At 38.7% G+C, this 17,674-nt stretch overlaps 4 protein-coding genes across 8 annotated transcripts; 1 reads left to right on the forward strand and 3 right to left on the reverse strand.

Annotated features, from left to right (window-relative positions):
• The first annotated feature begins 1,339 nt into the window (after positions 1-1,339).
• LOC121743605 lies at positions 1,340-4,228 on the forward strand. Its single transcript, XM_042136937.1, has 2 exons — positions 1,340-3,320; positions 4,102-4,228. Exon 1 carries the CDS (start codon positions 1,657-1,659, stop codon positions 3,313-3,315), a length of 1,659 nt encoding a protein of 552 aa, XP_041992871.1. The 5' UTR covers positions 1,340-1,656; the 3' UTR covers positions 3,316-3,320; positions 4,102-4,228.
• LOC121743614 (cytokinin riboside 5'-monophosphate phosphoribohydrolase LOG8-like) lies at positions 3,521-6,367 on the reverse strand. The gene is made up of 7 exons (XM_042136949.1): positions 6,090-6,367; positions 5,914-6,011; positions 5,792-5,822; positions 5,629-5,728; positions 5,488-5,558; positions 4,073-4,216; positions 3,521-3,804 (listed from the first exon to the last, which is right to left on the reverse strand). Exons 1-7 carry the CDS (start codon positions 6,183-6,185, stop codon positions 3,727-3,729), a joined length of 618 nt encoding a protein of 205 aa, XP_041992883.1. The 5' UTR covers positions 6,186-6,367; the 3' UTR covers positions 3,521-3,726.
• Positions 6,368-9,823: 3,456 nt separating this feature from the next.
• Positions 9,824-11,327, reverse strand: LOC121796507 (agamous-like MADS-box protein AGL82). The gene is made up of 2 exons (XM_042195345.1): positions 11,196-11,327; positions 9,824-10,765 (listed from the first exon to the last, which is right to left on the reverse strand). The coding sequence occupies exon 2, from the start codon at positions 10,697-10,699 to the stop codon at positions 10,019-10,021; it is 681 nt and encodes a 226-aa protein (XP_042051279.1). The 5' UTR covers positions 10,700-10,765; positions 11,196-11,327; the 3' UTR covers positions 9,824-10,018.
• LOC121796515 (peptidyl-tRNA hydrolase, mitochondrial-like) lies at positions 11,126-13,614 on the reverse strand. Of its 5 annotated transcripts, none has more exons than XR_006049774.1 (10): positions 13,482-13,614; positions 13,251-13,385; positions 12,944-13,157; positions 12,795-12,862; positions 12,655-12,705; positions 12,503-12,576; positions 12,136-12,194; positions 11,939-12,015; positions 11,515-11,683; positions 11,126-11,377 (listed from the first exon to the last, which is right to left on the reverse strand). XR_006049774.1 is itself a non-coding variant. In XM_042195356.1 (10 exons), exons 3-9 carry the CDS (start codon positions 13,149-13,151, stop codon positions 11,544-11,546), a joined length of 627 nt encoding a protein of 208 aa, XP_042051290.1. In that variant the 5' UTR covers positions 13,152-13,157; positions 13,251-13,385; positions 13,482-13,614; the 3' UTR covers positions 11,126-11,377; positions 11,515-11,543. The 5 variants fall into 5 exon arrangements, 3 of the variants coding, with proteins under 3 accessions (XP_042051290.1, XP_042051283.1, XP_042051287.1); XR_006049775.1 differs by having other exon boundaries at positions 11,511-11,683; XM_042195356.1 differs by having other exon boundaries at positions 11,515-11,633.
• Positions 13,615-17,674: the final 4,060 nt, after the last annotated feature.

A 17,674-nucleotide genomic window follows, 5' to 3' on the forward strand; every position in this document is an offset into this window, starting at 1 on the left:
CCGGCGTGATGCCGCTGACCGGATCAGGCTGTCTACGCAACAGAAGTGCACCGCTGCAATCCAACAACTTGCCTACGCCGGACCAGCCGATATGTTCGATGAATACCTACAGATGGGTGAGACGACTAGCCTCACGGTGCTTAGGCAGTTTTGTAAGGGGATCCGGGAAATTTTTGGTGGGGAGTTTCTACGGAAGCCCACCCCTGATGAGTGTTAGAGCCTGCTGGATATGCACGGTTCGATCCACGGGTTCCCAGGAATGTTAGGAAGCATCGATTGCATGCATTGGGAGTGGAGGAACTGCCCCGTGGCATGGAAAGGCCAGTTCACAACTGGATTCAAAAGCAAACATCCATCGATGATTCTGGAAGCCGTTGCCGACTACCGTTTGCGGATCTGGCATGTGTATTTCGGTGTGGCAGGTTCGAACAACGACATCAATGTTCTTCAGTCATCGCCGCTCTTCAACGATGAGTGTCGGGGGAGGGTCCAGAAATCAGCTTCGTAGCCAACGGCACGCAGTACAATATGGGATACTATTTGGCAGATGGGATATATCCGCGGTGGCCCGTATTCGTCAAGACTGTCCGCCAACCGGTTGGACCGAAGAAACAATATATTGCGCGCAAACAAGAGGGTGCTAGGAAGGATGTTGAGCGGGCTTTTGGTGTCCTCCAATCGCGGTGGGCCATTATACGGTGCCCAGCATGAAGATGATGTCGCGAATATTATGTTAGCATGTATCATATTGCATAATATGATAATAAAAGATGAATGATTTGCGGCAGAGCGCTGGGCACCGGAAGATTGCCAAGTACAAGTCACGGTGTTGCCTCCGCGCCGATCTAGATGGGCGTACTACGGAGCAATGGATATTTGATCCAACGTTTCGCTGATATGCGCAGGACCACATCACATACCACACTCCAGGCCGATTTGATTGAAGAAGTGTGGGCACGTAGGGGAGGTGGCGACACAGTGTGAACACCTTTGTGATTTGCACTAGATTAAATTTTCGTTGTATAATTTTTCCTGTACTTTAATACGATGAAAATTTAGTGTTTAATTTTAATTTCTTCACGTATAGTCGTTTTCTTCTAATTACGTATAGTGTGATAAATTTATTCATAATTGCTTGACACATTAAAATAAAAATTGATTATAAAATTTTGGGGCTATTGGTGTCCACTATAGTGGCAGAAACAAAAATTTGGAGCTATGGACAAAAATTGAGGCTATGGATAAAAACTGGGGCAGGGCTATTTGGGTGTCCTTGATAGTGACACCCTAAGATAATGATAATGAGAATGAGATTCAGTAAAATCGCTGCTTAATTATCAAACCTCAACCCAAGCTTCACCTCTCTCTCTACGAATTCTATCTCCCAAGAGTCTCTTCTTCTTCATCTTCTACTTTTGTCAATCAAGATCCCAATTTTTCCATCAATCAGTTTTCTCGAACAAGGCATTGACAAATCAGAGGTGGTGGCTGTATTCAAAAATTGAAGAACAGAACACCACTCAGTTCAGCTCTACTGTAAGCTCCGATTCTCTTTCTCCGCAATCTCTTCGACTTCAATTTATCTGCAGTCTCTGTAAAGATTTCTCTTTTATGAGTCCCCTTTAAGTAAATCGGTGGAATTAGTGTTCTGCACAAATGAAAGACTTCAATCCAACAGATCCCATTGGGCAGAACATAATAAAACAAATTAGCAATGTATGTTTCTCTGTGTTTTCATTCTCTGTGCTCGTCTTCACTGTAATCGCCATCACATACCAACCCCCTGATCCATGGGAGTCGTCGAGAGCTCTGACTAAGATTTTCACCGACGTCGAAAATGCCACCTTTAAAGCCGATAATTCCGTGTTGAAAACTGGTGAGGACATTGCTTCCTCTCCGGTGGCGACGCCTGAGGACTCATTGTCACCGATTACTGAATCTTCAATTGAGAAATCTGAGTCGGATCTGGGGACAAATGCGACCTTGAAATCTGGTTGTGAGGATTTGAGTGTCGTGAATTGCTCTGATCCTAGGGTTTTGATTGCGATCCAGAGGTTTAATTTGAGGCAGTTTAAGGCTATTGCGTTTCTGGATTACCAGACTCCGGTGAATGGCTCTAAGGAGGATGAATGTGATGTGGCGTGGAGGTTTAGGAACAAAAAGGAGAAATCTTGGAGGAAGTATAGGGATTTTAGGAGATTCAAGTTGGGATATAATGATGATTGTAGTTATAAGGTGATTCGTCCGGGGCGCTGGCATTCTGGATTGAATGCGCGTCGTCCATGGATGCAATCTAGAGGAAATGGGAGGGGGCAAAGTGGTAAGTTTTCTCCCATGGTTGACAAGGAGATCAATGATACAATTCCTGTGTTGGGATCAGATTCGGAATTTTGGAAGGGAAGGTATCTGTACTATTCGAGGGGAGGGGATTATTGCAAAGGAATGAATCACTTTATCTGGAGCTTCTTGTGTGGTCTTGGTGAGGCCCAGTTTCTGAACCGGACGTTTGTGATGGATTTGAGTATTTGTTTAGCTTCTACGTACACACAGAGCAACAAGGACGAGGAAGGGAAAGATTTTAGGTTCTATTTTGATTTTGAACATTTGAAAGAGGTGTCTTCAATCGTGGAGGAAGGCGAGTTCATGAAAGACTGGAGGAGATGGGACAGAAGTCATAAGAGGAAAATCCCGGTTAGGAAGGTGGCTAGCTATAAGGTGACACCGATGCAGCTAAGGAAAGATAAGACTCCCATCATATGGAGGCAGTTTGATGCTCCTGAGCCGGAGAATTATTGGTATAGGGTGTGTGAAGGGCCGAGTGCTAAATACATTGAGAGGCCGTGGGAAGCGCTTTGGAAATCAAAAAGATTGATGAATATAGTTTCAGCAATCAGTGGGAGTATGGATTGGGATTTTGATGCAGTTCATGTGGTTCGAGGGGAGAAGGCGAAGAATAAGGAGTTATGGCCTCATCTGGATGCGGATACTTCACCGGATGCCCTGGTTGCTAAACTACAGGGGACGGTTGCACCTTGGAGAAATTTGTACATTGCTACGAACGAACCCTTCTACAATTACTTTGATAAGCTTAGATCCCACTACAAAGTTCATTTGCTCGATGATTACCAGCATTTGTGGGGGAATACGAGTGAATGGTACAATGAGACAACTCTGTTGAATGGTGGTCGTCCGGTTGAGTTTGATGGTTACATGAGGGTCGAAGTGGATACTGAGGTCCTTTTCCGGGCAAAGACAAGAGTGGAGACGTTCTATAACTTGACCGCAGATTGCAAGGATGGGATCAATACGTGCTAAACCAGGTTAAAGCGCATTCCATTTATTCCGTTCTTTATGTATGTTGTTTCACATATCCTTTTTGTCTGTCATGTTTTCAAGAAAAAGTTTGTTTCGGATCTCTGTGCCTACAGATATTTTTTGTTGTATACTTTGATAACGATCTTGTCATTCATAATACATCTGTGCTGTATTGAAATACTTTTGGTTAATTTCTAGTGGAAAATGTCACTGTTTATGTGCAAATATGATTACTTCCATTATAATTTAGTTTCTTGAAGAAATGAGTAACAACGAAGAGGAACATTACGATTTAGGGGAAAAATTCATTCACATTTTTTTCCCTGTTTCGCCTCTCCCTTCCACACATAACTCTGTACCATAAGTAGAAAAGCTTTAGTGAGACCAAAAACTTTGAAATGTCCACAACGGCTATAAGTTTGCTGGCTCAGGGTCTTCTTCGTTCCAACTTCTACTCGGTGCTACTTGGGCATGCACCGGTTCATGGCCCTACATCAGTTCCAAATTCTGATCAGAGGGCATCGAGTAATTAAACTGCATAAGATGAAATTGTGGTTTCGACTGTAAGATTATAAGACGACGTGTTCTAGTTTCTAGAACATGCTCGGTTTATCTGACATACAGCTCGGTTTAAATGAGCTTGTTTATGGCTACTTGTGCAAATATTTTTCTTTCTTTCCTTCTTCTTTGCATTGATGGTTTAGGGATTTTTGGTTTTTATGGTTGAAGTGATGTGAGTTAGAAAATTAATTAGTACCTCCATCTTTTGTATAAGCTCTCCAGCAGTCTTAGCAGCAATGACTATATTTCTATCTGAGTGTTTGATGAACCCTTCTTGGACACCTTTGTCGAATATCCCGAGCAAGCAGTCATAGTATCCATCGACGTTCAAGAGCCCGACCTGCTCGAGATAAACACAAACTTTGTCAAAGAAAGAAAGTCCCGATGTTCACATTGCTGAATTATTGAAGACTATTGTGTATTTTTAGCAGATGTTTATTTAATTTAAGCATCATTTTAGTCTTAATCACAGTTGAATGCAAATTTGTTGGAATGTATGCATCAGGAGGCAGTATCAAAAGTCAAATCTTGGTTGCATTATTAGTTAAGAGTTGCAATTATCCAAAGCTTTAGTTTGTTGATCGACGTGTCTTTTTCCACTGTCGGATTTGTGTTGTGCATAGCTCAGCTCAACTCGACCCAAATTGTTTTGGTGGGATCTCAAGTGTAGTGGAGTGGTTGCCTAGTCCAAATTCATATTTTCATTCATTTTTTGCTTTCTTGTCTTATTCATAAGATAAAGACGCTCTCAAATGAAATTTAGAAGTTCAAAAATTATGGGCTTTCCTAATAATTTAACTATGCTAGTTGGTAACCGGATTGAGCTAGATCAGCTAGATATTTTATATTTACATCGAGGGCCTAAAAGACATCTCCCTTATAATTAAAATCAAAATACAAATTATACTAGAAGTTATAGTAAATAAATTTATCAAAAGTTGAAAAGTTACATTTTATTTTGATAGTAGTTTTGGAGCAGAGACGAATAAACAAATTAAGGAATTGGTGATGGGATTAAAGTTTAACAAGATATCAATCTCAAAATCATCAAATAGCTAATTCAATAATAATAATTTTCAAATTTATATATATAACACGAAAATACCAAATATGAAATACCCCTATATATTTTTTAAAAATGTTTGAGGATTAAATGGCCCAAGTACCACGTAGGTTTAGCTATGTCAAAGTATATGAAGGGGACATGCTCTGTCTGAGAGTTGACCAAACAGTAGAGAAGTTAATTTCTGAGACGAAAGGTTTCATGTTCGAATTTTGGTCAAAAAAAAAAGAGGAGACATGCTGCCAGACTCTGCCTTGTCTTTTTTTTAGGTTAGTTTGATACGCATATCTATATACTAATTACTCCATATTAAATTTTGAAGAAATTGAAATATAAAAAGATTATTGTAATAAGTTACTACGATAAAACATAATGAAATCATAAAATTATTAAATTATGCTTAGAAATTACCTAAGTAGGTTTATAATAGATTGATTTGCAGTATTTATTTAGGTAGTGGGGTTTTGAAGAAGTGAGTTAGTTAATAGGAGTACAATGTTTATGATTTGAGATTAAAAAAAAAAGATATATGTAGGGTTAGAGATTACTGGTTTGTTGTGAATCCCAAGTTGTGACCAGGTTATCATCTCCAGCAACTCCTCCATAGTTCCGTAGCCCCCTTTCATAAATCAAAATATATAGTATGAGATTTTAATAAGAAGTTAATTTGAATGAACTTATTTGGCTACCGGGAAGCGCTATAAAGGCGTCGGCTCGACTAGCCATCTCCGCCTTGCGTTGGTGCATATCAGCCACCACCATCACCTCTCCCACTGCGTGACCGGATATCTGCAACATCCATCAACCATTCATTCATCTTAATTTCTATGTATATGATGTAAATGTAATTACCTCCACAGGGACAAGAGCTTTTGGGATAACTCTACCAAAAACAAACAAACATTCAAATTAATCAGCTTAATTTTTCAAGTATATACATATTGACCTAAACAAAATAAGGTAGGCTATGTTACCCTAGAACGCTGCGTCCGCCATCGTAGACCGTTTGAGACACCAAACCCATCAGCCCCACGCTCCCTCCTCCGTATACCAGATCCATCTTTCTCTTCACCTATATTGTTTTGTATTCTATATATAAATATGAAATATTACCAAAGAGATTGATGAGCATGCATGTTTTACCACTTACCAGTTCTTTTCCAAGATCAAGAGCTGCATCACTGAATATCTTTCTATATCCAACATTACTTCCACAGAAAACACATACCCTCTTGAATTTCACCATTTGATCCTTTTTCTATATTCTGTCTCTATCTCTCAACTTAATATATGGTCCACCCTACCCTCAAACACTGCTATTTTTTCTATTGAAAAATAAATGCTTGTATGCATGATAAGTGATAAATGCAAAAGTTTTTTAGGGTCCATTTCTGGGCCTCATTGAGAATATCATCATTGTTTTTTGGGTCAAAGAATGTTCCACTTTTCTTCTCCCACCAAATTAATTCCTTATAGTAGTAGTGTATATTTATTTATTATTTTCACTATTTTGATATTCAAATTTTATTAGTCCTACTCTCTCCGTCTCTCATTGGGCATGCATGTTGTTTTTCAAGATAACTACTTTTAAGTGTTGGTCAAAATTTAAGGTCACCATCTTTCATAAATAAGACGTATTTTTAGAGCCGTTGATCCTTTTCCGGTCTCATCCTTTTTCAATTTTTCATAATTTTGTCGTTCAATAACTTCTAACTCGATCGATCATACAAAAAAAATTAACCACTAATTTTATGTCAAGGATTAATTTCATTCCACTCTCCAATTTCTTAATTAACATAATTCAAAATTGAAACCTCGATATAGAATTAACTAAAGGCATCCACAGTGGGGCGCCCTAAAGCCCGCCCTATGTACCGCCACGTCAGCATTTTATCATCCTACCCTTCCACCTGCAATGGGACGCCCTAAGCATTTTCTTTTATTTGAATATTTAAATAACTACAAAAATTGGGAAAAACCTTCATTTCATTTATAAAATTAATCATCTTAATAACTCGAAGAAGCAAATTCTCGTTTCAACAAATTCTACTTTGTAATCATAAATTTATTTATTCATTTTCCCAATCATACTAATTAAATATAACCTTATTGCGAATAAATTCGTGTAAATCTAAAACTATTTATGGGCCTACTTTGACGAAGCTAATAAATAATTAGTAAGACACTAAGCATTTTTAATAATTAGTTTTCAAAATATCTCAACTAGCGTTTGTACTTCAATGGTTAGGATAATTGCCTTCCAAGCAATAGACCAGGGTTTGACTCCCGGCAAACGCATTTTTTAAAGAAAATGCGTTGCATCGTCCGCGCCATCGTCCGCGCGCCCGAGGCATCAGGCGGCCTATCGTCCGCCCCACTGTGGATGCTCTAAATGGAATCGACATAGACATCCATTATTCACTGTTATATCATGAGTTGGGAAAGTGAGGGCCACATAAATCTTTCAATTGCAGCATTTATATATTTTCGTAGCTGTTAAAATATGGTGATCACCAGCATGTCTACATGCTGATTAAATATCTTATTATGCCATGATGTAAATAAATAAATAAAATATTTGAGAGGAGCACAAATTTGGTTACTTAGTTAAGTTCCAAGCGTGCAGAAGCTGCAATGATGAAAGAAGTCCCCACCATATTTGGAGCTTCACCTTCCATTCAATATTAATCCATACTTTATTTGGGTGGTTACATAATCATGACTTTTGATTGATTTGAAATAGATTAAATTCAAAGACCTGATTCAATCATTTATGCTATTTTTCTTTATGTTTTAATTAACAATAACGTGTCAATCGAAATTTATATGGCTCATGGAAATGGCAATATAAATTGGATGCACACTTCTCTATATTGTATAAATTGACTTGAGAGAGAGAGAGAGAGAGAGAGAGCAGAAAACAGTTATAGTTACATGATTTACATCCTCTCAGTTGCTACATGAGTTAATTTGTAGGCAGCCACCAACCTCCAACTTTAAAAGTACTCTTTTAGGTTTTGACCAATTCAAAAGGATTTCCCTCTCAGAATTTTATCCGTCTTTACACAAGAAAAAAAAGTGCAAAATTATTTACTATAATAATATTCAGAAAAAAACAATTTATATTACGCTAACACTTTTTAGATTATGATTGCATTCAAGTCTAAATCTATCTATATTTATCAAATAAGAAAAGGAAAGAAAGAGAAGTAAAAATCCCAGACGAAAAAAGTATGGAAAAAAAAACTTACATGAGAGAATGCAGAGCAAACTTCTAGCGCTGGAAAAAGAAGAAGAGGAAAAGTAAGAAATAATAGCCTTATTAATTCTACTAATATTAGGTTAGTTATTGAGTAGTGGGCTAGCCCATATTAGTATATTACACGTTTTTAATTGATTAGTTAAGAGTACATTTAGGTATAATTTGGTAGTTATGATAACGGTAGATTAGATATGATTAAGGACGGCCCGATATAATAAACTCTCATATTATAGATAAATTATCCGGTCTCCAACGTCTAATTATTTATCTCCATCATTTTTGAAACCTAACAAATCTATATTCTTACACAAATACCGTCATATTAACGTAATATTTTTACACAAATATCCTTTGTTTTTATTTCTCTACATCTGTTCCATCATTCACAAAAAATTGATCTCAACTCCACGACGAAGAATGTGCAGATTGACAAAAATAAAAGTATATGAATCTGCAACGAAACAATCGCAATTCTCAATTCTGTCATCCTACGCCAATAATTTTGAGGATTTTTTCCTACCGATCAATTCTGTCATAAATCACACCGCGCCTTGGCACAATTCTGCTTTATGAATTAGGTTTTGCGCTCAATTGAGAGAGGAGTAATGGAGATGGAGGCTAGAATACGCCTTTTTTTCTCCAATTTGAAAGTAACCCTAATTATTCTGGAGTTAATTAAAAAAGGATAATATTGTCCTTACCTATTTTAATCTATTATATTGAAAAACGTATCAAACAACGTAAAAAATAAAGGAATATTTCCTATAATCTACCGAACGTGTAGAACAAACTATTAATCACATTAATTAAGATAATTTATATGGATGATAATTTAACTTAGGATAATTTTATAAACCTACCAAACTATGGTTTAAAATTATATTGCCGTAAGTAAATAAGTTATATTAATAAAATAAATTACTACATATGCTATTAAATATAATAAAATAATAGTAAAACATTATTAATTAAAAAGTTTCATAGTATGGAAATTCTAAAATAGAAAAATATAAGCCAAATATATAATTTAATTTAATTTAAGTTATTGAGTAAATGTTTCTGGGTTAATGTGTACTTTAGATAAAAATATATAAGGATTAAATGAAAAGTATAAAAGATAAAGTAAGTGGAAATATTCTTTTAGGGTTTGAATTTAGTTTAAATGGTTGGAGATGCGCTTAGTCATATCACTATGGAACAATTAATAAGTGAAGGCCTTTAAAGGAAATTCTCCTCCTCAAACAACATTGAACGAAAATTGAAAAAAAAAATTAGAGCTTCTCAAACAACAGTGAACGAAAATTGAAAAAAAGATAGATCAGCTTATTCTCATCCTCCTTGAGAAAGAGAAACAACAGTGAACAAAAATTGAAATAAATTAGAACATGCCTCAAGACTGGCCTAATTAATTAGTGATAGCTTAATTTCATTTAATATGATTTCATCTTCAAACATTCACTTAACCTTATATATAGATGTGTCATTAAACAGGAGACTAAAATTTCCGTTATATACAAAGTTTGACTTGTATAAGATAAAAGTAAAACAAAAATTAACTAGAAATCAACGTGTAACGAAATAATTTAGTAAGAAGCAAAAATTGTAGCAGACCATAGAATTAAAACAAAATATGAAAAGGTGTAAGAAAATCTAAACCCTAATAATCGAAATTCAAAACTGGTTCAAAATTAAAAATCAAAACCCTAGCAAGAGAACATCCTGTTAGTGGTGAAATCTTCATACTTGACTCCATCCTGATTGAGATTGTGAGCCCTGACCGTCTGATTTCTCATCATCATCATCATCATCATCATCTCCTATTGATTCCCCAAAAACTGCATCTGCGGAGGCAGAGGCGGAAGCTGAGGCTGCACCATGTACTGCGAATACGGCTGATAAAATCCGGTTGCAGACTCGTAGTAGAATTGGCGCTGCATTTGCATATTAGCAGAATTACTAGATCCAATCCCCATCATCATGGGGTTAGGATGCAGTCGGCGATGATCCATTAGCATCGGGTTCATGAGCTGCTGCTCTGTTTGCTTCATCTTGAGCAGTTCGATTCTAGATTTCACGCACTGCGCCTTGTTGGTCAGCGCGGCGTGGAGTTGGCGGAGTTGATGTTCGTTGATCACGTTTAGGAGTTCGGGCCGGGTCGGGTATTTGGCCTCTTGATTCTTCCGCTTGAGTTTCTTGAGTTCATCCTCGATCTGCTTCTTCCGCTCCTTGAAAAAATTCACCACGCCGAAGCTCTTCACGCTTCCGCTGTTTTTCGACTTGTAGAGGTCGATGATGCGCCTGACTTGCTCCGGGTTTTGAGGCGGCCATATCTCGGGCCGGGTCTGGTTCGGCCCGTAGATGATCATGCAAGCCTTGACGTCGCAGAGAGTTGTGAATTCGCTCAGTTTGCGGATTAGTCCTTCTTTTCTCTTTTTGAACGTTACGTTTCGTGATTTCTCCTTCTCGATCAACTCCATCTTCAACTTTGCCCTCCCCATTTTGCTTCACTTCGAATTTCTTTTTTTTTTTCAATTGAGGCTTGGTGTGAAACGTGTTTGTTATTTCTGCTTTTATAAGGAGGAGATTTCATTATTCACAAATTATTCTACTGCCTAAATTAAGGAGATTTTGCCTTGTCTATTTTTTGGTAACAGAATCTTTAATGGCAAACACGTCAAATTATTTATGGTAGCACATTTAATACTTAACGAGTTTTATTCAATTAAAGAATAAAGAGCAAATTATTAATTGAACGTGAATCTTAAAGAAAATTATTCAGCAAGTTTAGATCAATGAACCGAAATAGATGAGTTAAATCATTTTTTTATTTGTTTTACTTGTTTTCAATTTTCTATTTAGTAGTTTAGTTTTTATGGTAACTTCCTTTTCTTGCGGTGCATTTCGTAGTATTTTACACTTATGAATTAGTCACCTTTTTAAAAAGAGTTCATTTATATGTTCAAATAAAATATTCCTTTTAATAACAATACTCACGATTTTGAATTTTTAATTAGTCATCTCAGCTCAGTGTGAAGCTACACGACGCGCTGTTTTCCTTCGAGAGGGATCATCAGCTACTTTGGGTTGTGAATATGCTACAGGAACTAACTCCACTGGCCTCGGGTTTGCAGCAAGTCTGGAAACGATGGTGTTCATGTTGCCAACAACTCAATGTCCTAGATAATGAAATAGAAAAGCTTTCAGAAAGAAATGTTACCTCACAGCTTCGTGATGAATGCATTTATATAAAAATGAGAAGTGGCATGTCATACTGATATCCAATTCAAAGGTTTTGAAAGAAAAAAATACCAACATTCATGAAATTTGGCTCGAGTACTTCTGTCATACTGGCCTGGTTTGTAGTCTCAAGTGTTTGTATTTCTGCTCCTTGTTGAAGCATCGTGCACTCTCTGCGAGGCCTTTGGACAACACCTGCGTTAGAGCATCGACACCTTCTTGTAATGCAGCATCAATCTGCCATTCTAAAAGGGGAATGCTAATGAACCTTTGACTAATACGAATTCAGAGATGCATTCACAAATAGTAACAAACTATCCATGTTAAGGCTATTCAAGCAAAGCATTATCAAATATAGAGCTCAAAATTCAGAGATGCATTCGTAGCACGACGGATTCTCCTTCCTTTAAAGTCCTTCATGCATGAGTCATGAGCATCAAGGCTACCATGTAAGGCGCACAAACATATTACTTTAAGAAAATATGAGCACATAGGCATACCCTCTCTCGAGCTCTGACATTAAATTTTTGGAGTAAGAATGCTTTTGGATCCATTTGACCGGCAGGTCTCCCAATACCTAATAAAACAACAGAATCACACTTGGTTGCGTTATTTGCAGTTAAAAAGACGTAGGAAATTGTGTTATTTGCAGTTGAAAAGACGTTAGAAATTCCTTAGTTGGGAAAAACCAACATACCGATTCTTAAACGAGGAAATTCTCTATTCCCACGAAAATGATTGATAACACTCTTCATTCTGGAAAAATCAGATGGATCATAAAGCTCAAACAGCAGAAAGAAAGTCCCACTCACCACAAGACAAAATCCAACAATTCCTTCTAATAAAAATGGCCTTCAGATATGCACAACAATATGATGGAAGCCACAAACAAAGTAGTAAATTACTTACTAAAGAGACCTAAAAGTTTGTCATGAATAGGCTTAAAACATTCAGTTGAAAGATGAGAAATTTAAGGCATCCATCTTCTCTATTAGTAACGAAATCCAGCACGAAAGAAAATAAATAACCAATTAGCACAATTCACCACTAAATCTATATATTACCCGTTATGACTTCCATGATTTCCAAGGGGGTTCAGACGAAGAACTCCACAGGGCAAAGTCATGTCATCATGAAGCTAAAAATGAAATATTTGGGCATCAGTATGAAAACGTATCAAGCCAATAATAGTAAGAAACACGAATTTCGTGCATACCACTAGAACTCGGTTAAGGGGAAGCTTATAGTAGGCTGCAAGAGGACCACTCTGCCACCAAAAAAGAATGTTAACTTAACTAGTTCATCAGCACACACACAAACAGAGTATCCATTAACAAGTCCCAATGAATTTCTTACAGATTCACCACTTAAGTTCATGTAAGTCTGAGGTTTTGCCAAGAAAACTGGAACCATATTTATAATACCTGAAAACCAAATCCAGCTAATTACAAAATCAAAGTGATTTAAATTCTCAGCACAAGTGTAAGCAATCATATATAACGTGCCTTTTCCAAATATGGCTTTGCAGTGCACAGAGTCCATCGCAATCCCATGTGATTTCGCAAATGCATCAATGAATTCAAACCCCACATTATGTCTGGTGCCCATAAATTTGTCGCCTGGATTGCCCAAACCCACGAAAAGCCAAGGTCGCGGTTCAGGCAATACAGCGGCGGTGTAAATGCAACGCTTTGGAATATTCCTTAGAAGCATTATTCGCTGCGTTGCAACAATTTTACAGAACAATGTCATAAATGCCCTAATCCATAACAGTGGTTCATAAATCTTAATCCGCTATTTCTTAATACTCACATAGTCAAACTCTCCGGAGTATGGCCGAAGCTAGCAAAGGTGGCTTGTGATTCTGTCACCGAGTGAACTGTTTGTTGGCGGCGGTGGTGGCGGTGGCGGTGGCCGAGACGTTAATGACTCAAATATGGCGTTGCACTGCAGCAAACGCAAAATTGCTTTTTCAGTTTCTGAAATTGCATTTATATCCCCCTATGTTAGTTTATTTTTAAATCGAGCAAAAGAAATGCATACCAGGTCCAATTTTGGCGACAAACGTAGTTTGGGAGGAAGAACTTGCAGTCTTGTGAGAAATGCAGAATATTTGGGGAAGAAGATAGAAGTGAGAACGACGCTTTTAAATTAAGCTTTAATTGGTGATGTAAATGGGCTTCATAAGTGGAATAAATAAACATGGGCTAGTATTTTATGTAATGGTCAAACAAATACATGTGTTCAAACAGGTAAATGGATTAATTTCATAATTAAGTCCAATAATTAGTTACAAATTTCTACAAATGTGCCCATGTAAAATTTTGAAAATAAATTAAAAAGAATAAAATAAGCAAGAACCATATGAAAACCAAAGCAACACTAACTATTCCAAACTTCAACACGTGTAACAAATTGAACCCTAGATTAAATTTATGCAATTAAAGATCATAAATAAAATCTGCTAAACACATTGGGAGTAGACGTCACCACGGTTCGGGAACCGGCGGTTCACGCTTCGGAACCGCCGGTTCCGGTTCAAAAAATAAGTGAACCTGAACCGGCCCGGCCAAGGTTCGGGGTTCCGGTTCCTGAACCGTGAACCGCCGGAACCGCCGTTGCATGTCCGGTTCCGGGCCGGTTCGTCCGTTTCGGCGGTTCAATTTTTTTTTATACATTGTGAATTTGTAATTCAAGTAAAAAATGTAAATATATTTGTATAAATAAAATTAGAATAAAGCGATGTACAAATGTAATTTTATTGATACAAATTACAACTTTAAAATTGCAAATTACAACTTTAAAACTACAAATTACAACTTAAAATTTACAAATTACAACTTAAAAATTATAAATTACAAAAGACTTAAAGTCTTGATTACAATTTACAAATTACATATTCGAAACAAAGGGGGAAAAAATAAAGGAAAATGACTTGAGCTCAACTTAAATTTAAGAGTGAACTGCACCAAATGGCCCTAACTTTTCGATGTGTAACGGCAGAGGCCCCTAACTTTTAAAAATCCCACCAGAGGGATCTAACAAAATATGTAATCACAAATCGTGTATTTTCGGACCATAATACCCTCAGGGCTTGGAAGGGCAAAACCGGCCTTTTGTATGGCCGCCACTGCTGCATGGACTGTTGATGGGACCTGCGAAAAGATTTGATGTGACTGCAAAGCATGGTTCTTGTCCCCTATTATTTTCAAACCCTCGGACCTGCATTGTAATTTCCAATTTTGTAGCCATTTCGCCAAAACAATTAGGCGGTGATTTCTCTTTCATTTTTCCCTCCAATCCACTTTAACTGCATCATTTTCGTCTGCATAACCGTATCTCACCACAATTTTCTACTAATTCTCGGAAAACGCCGCTGCCTTTCACGCCATTTTCATCAATGCCTCCAAAACGGAGACGAAGTTCCGGCCGTAGTTCTTCAAGGGGTAAAAAGAAGCCGCCAACGCCATCTTCTGCGTCACCATCACCCCCGGCATCACCTGGATACGGTAGAAGGGGTCGACCGGAGATAATCGACGTAGACCCAGAAACGTGGAGCCTTCGCGATCCTCGGTTGGATTTCTTTGTTCCGGAAGACGAATATAGTAAGTTCAAATTTAAAATTCCAAGCAAGCGATTTTGACTGTGATTTAGGGCTCAGAAAATTGGTTGTTTTGTGAAATTGTTTTGATGTCGTCGCGTTTGGGAAATTAGGACTTTATATGTGAAATTGTTTGGTTTAAATTTGGAAGTTTTCTAATTCTATACAAACCCCCTAACAGGGGACCATGTCGGGATGTTTTCTGTCGCTCTTCATCACGGAGGGTCAATCTTCGAAATCAATGGACAGAAGAAGTATGTTGGGGGGCAATTGACATTCTTCGACTATTGCTGGATTCGCCAATTCGAGCTCTTAGATCTTTCCGCAATGGTGTTGCGGTTGGGGTACAATAGGAAAACCATCTGTGAGTTCTATTACGTTCATCCAATGTACAGTTATGGTTGTATGGGCGTGGACATAGGAGGTCCATTGCTGCCCATTACGGACGATCCACATCTGGCCCCTTTTCTCGAAGTCGCGGCTACTAGCACAAAGCTTGTTCACATTTATCTCGTGGAGCTAACAGAGGCGGCCGCCTTGCTCAAGAAGCGGAGGAGCTTCTAAAATTTGTGAACGCTTGTAAAAAAACCATTGTGGTCATTGAAGAGCTTGACGAACCGGACCCAATTGTGCCGAAGAGTAAGAGTAAACTGAAAAGGAAGAAACATCAGCACGAGGAGCAGAGGAAACCATCAGCACCATTATTGATGCTTGAGTGGTACCCCAGGGATATCGAGTTTGAAGAGTATTTGACCAAAAGCTTAGAAGACAAACGTCGCGAATGGAAGAGGGAAGATGATGCAGCAAGTAAGAATTTGATGGATGCATTTGCATCATGTAGTGCAGACCAAGCAGAAGCTGTTGTGGTGGAGGTTGAAGAGAATGATGCAGTCGATGGAGTTATTGGACAAGGAGATGTCCATGAATGCGAAGATGGAGATGAGATTGAGGTAGAAGATGGAGATGAAGGTAGCAAAGGTGAACACGTTAAACAACATGAGGTTGAGGTTGAGGTTGAGGTTGAGGTTGAAGCAGTTATAGAGCATGCAGAGGTTAGTACACCACTGTGGAATATGTTTGTGATTTATTGTTTATGTTTGGTATTCATATGTGATTCATCTTTTGGTCAGATTCTCCTGCATGAAGATGAAGCAATTGTAGACCCTAATAGCGTGGCAGAGGTTAGTGCACACCTTTTGTAATATAGTTGTGATTTATGCTTGTATGTATGGTGTTCATTTGTGATTTTATGTTAAATCAGATGGGGCAATCTATTAAATAGTGAAGATGTTCAGCATGTTGACGATAGTGTGTACAACCTGACCCTGGATTTTTCAGCCGAACCGCAATGTCAACTGCAGGCGGAAGTTCCCATTATAGAGGAGATTCCGGATGAATTGCTAATGCCCGGACTTGAACGTGATGTGGAACAAGCTGGACAGGAAGTGCATGATGGGCCTGAAGTGCATGTTGGACCGGAAGTGCAAGCTGGACCCGAGGTACAAGGTATTCCGGAAGTACATGATGTTCCGGGAGTAGAACCTCAAGAGGAGGTATACATTCCATCATTTGAGTACGTTCCGGACGGCTGACATCTACATAACGAGGGACCGCCAACTGATGATGAAGATGATGAGATGGACCATTTTATCTCGTTGGCACACATGTGCCGAGATGAGCAGCTTTTCACCTCATATTACGAATCCATTTTCCAACAACAGGCGAGACAGGAGCCAGAGAATGCAGACCATCCGGGTCAAGGCGAAGCCCGGCCAGTTGAAGGCGAAAACCAGCCAGGTCAAGGCGAAGCCCAACCAGGTGGACGCGAAGACCAGCCGGGTGAAGGCGAAGACCAGCCGGGGTCAGGGGGGTCAGGGGATAAACGGCGGAGGAAGTATTCGCCTTATGTGGACAAGAGGAACATGACAGACAACCCACTTTTCGAGGAAGAAGCTGTGGACGAGTTACAAGATGTTGATGACCTCGAGGATTTGGAGGGTTTGGAGGGTTTGAAGAAGAGCGGCATAAAGTTTACCCCGTTCAAGCTCGAGAGTAATGAGCTTCCGGTGTGGAAGCCGGGTGATGTTTTTAAGCATAGGGATTTCTTCTATGACGTGTTGAGACAGTACACAATAATGACTAGAAGGCGGGTGCACGTGAAAAGAAATGACGGCGACAAGCTTCGAGCCATTTGTAAAGGGCAAGGGTGTGAGTGGTATGTATACTTGAGGAAGCACGAAATACACAACGGTCATGATTACGTTGTGATGAATATGCAACGCGATCACGCGCACACATGCTCTCAGGTGTTGGATTCGAAGTGGCTGACGGCAAAGTGGCTAGGTGAGCGTTATATGGAGAAGATCAAAGTCAACCCTCACATTCCACTTGCAGCTATACGGCAGTGTGTCGATGAAGATTTTGGCCTGAAGATAGGTAGGATGAAGGCATATCGGGCCAGAGAGCACGCACTGGATGGCATATTCGGCTCTGCGGCAACCCAATACAGAAACTTGTTCTACTACAAAGCTGAATTGGAGCGGACACACCCTGATTCCAACATTAATATACATTATGAGAATATGAGGGATTCTGGCGCCGTGGGCCCCAGATTCCTGAGGTTCTACTATTGCCT

This window comes from Salvia splendens, chromosome 1, assembly GCF_004379255.2.
Source record: "Salvia splendens isolate huo1 chromosome 1, SspV2, whole genome shotgun sequence".
NCBI lineage: Eukaryota > Viridiplantae > Streptophyta > Magnoliopsida > Lamiales > Lamiaceae > Salvia > Salvia splendens.

Bases quoted from the DNA above. Each gene is read 5' to 3' on its own strand.
- LOC121743605 (XM_042136937.1), top strand. From the start codon at position 1,657: ATGAAAGACTTCAATCCAACAGATCCCATTGGGCAGAACATAATAAAA.
- LOC121743614 (XM_042136949.1), bottom strand. From the start codon at position 6,185: ATGGTGAAATTCAAGAGGGTATGTGTTTTCTGTGGAAGTAATGTTGGA. The intron at 4,217-5,487 runs GTAATCTCTAAC...TATCTCGAGCAG, and splicing joins TTGGGATTCACAACAAACCA to GTCGGGCTCTTGAACGTCGA. The intron at 3,805-4,072 runs GTACTAATTAAT...GAACTGATGTAG, and splicing joins AGCTTATACAAAAGATGGAG to GGCCATGAACCGGTGCATGC.
- LOC121796507 (XM_042195345.1), bottom strand. From the start codon at position 10,699: ATGGGGAGGGCAAAGTTGAAGATGGAGTTGATCGAGAAGGAGAAATCA.
- LOC121796515 (XM_042195349.1), bottom strand. From the start codon at position 13,151: ATGCTTCTAAGGAATATTCCAAAGCGTTGCATTTACACCGCCGCTGTA. The intron at 12,863-12,943 runs GCACGTTATATA...TTTGGTTTTCAG, and splicing joins CAAAGCCATATTTGGAAAAG to GTATTATAAATATGGTTCCA. The intron at 12,195-12,502 runs GTAATATATAGA...TGATTTTTCCAG, and splicing joins AATCATGGAAGTCATAACGG to AATGAAGAGTGTTATCAATC.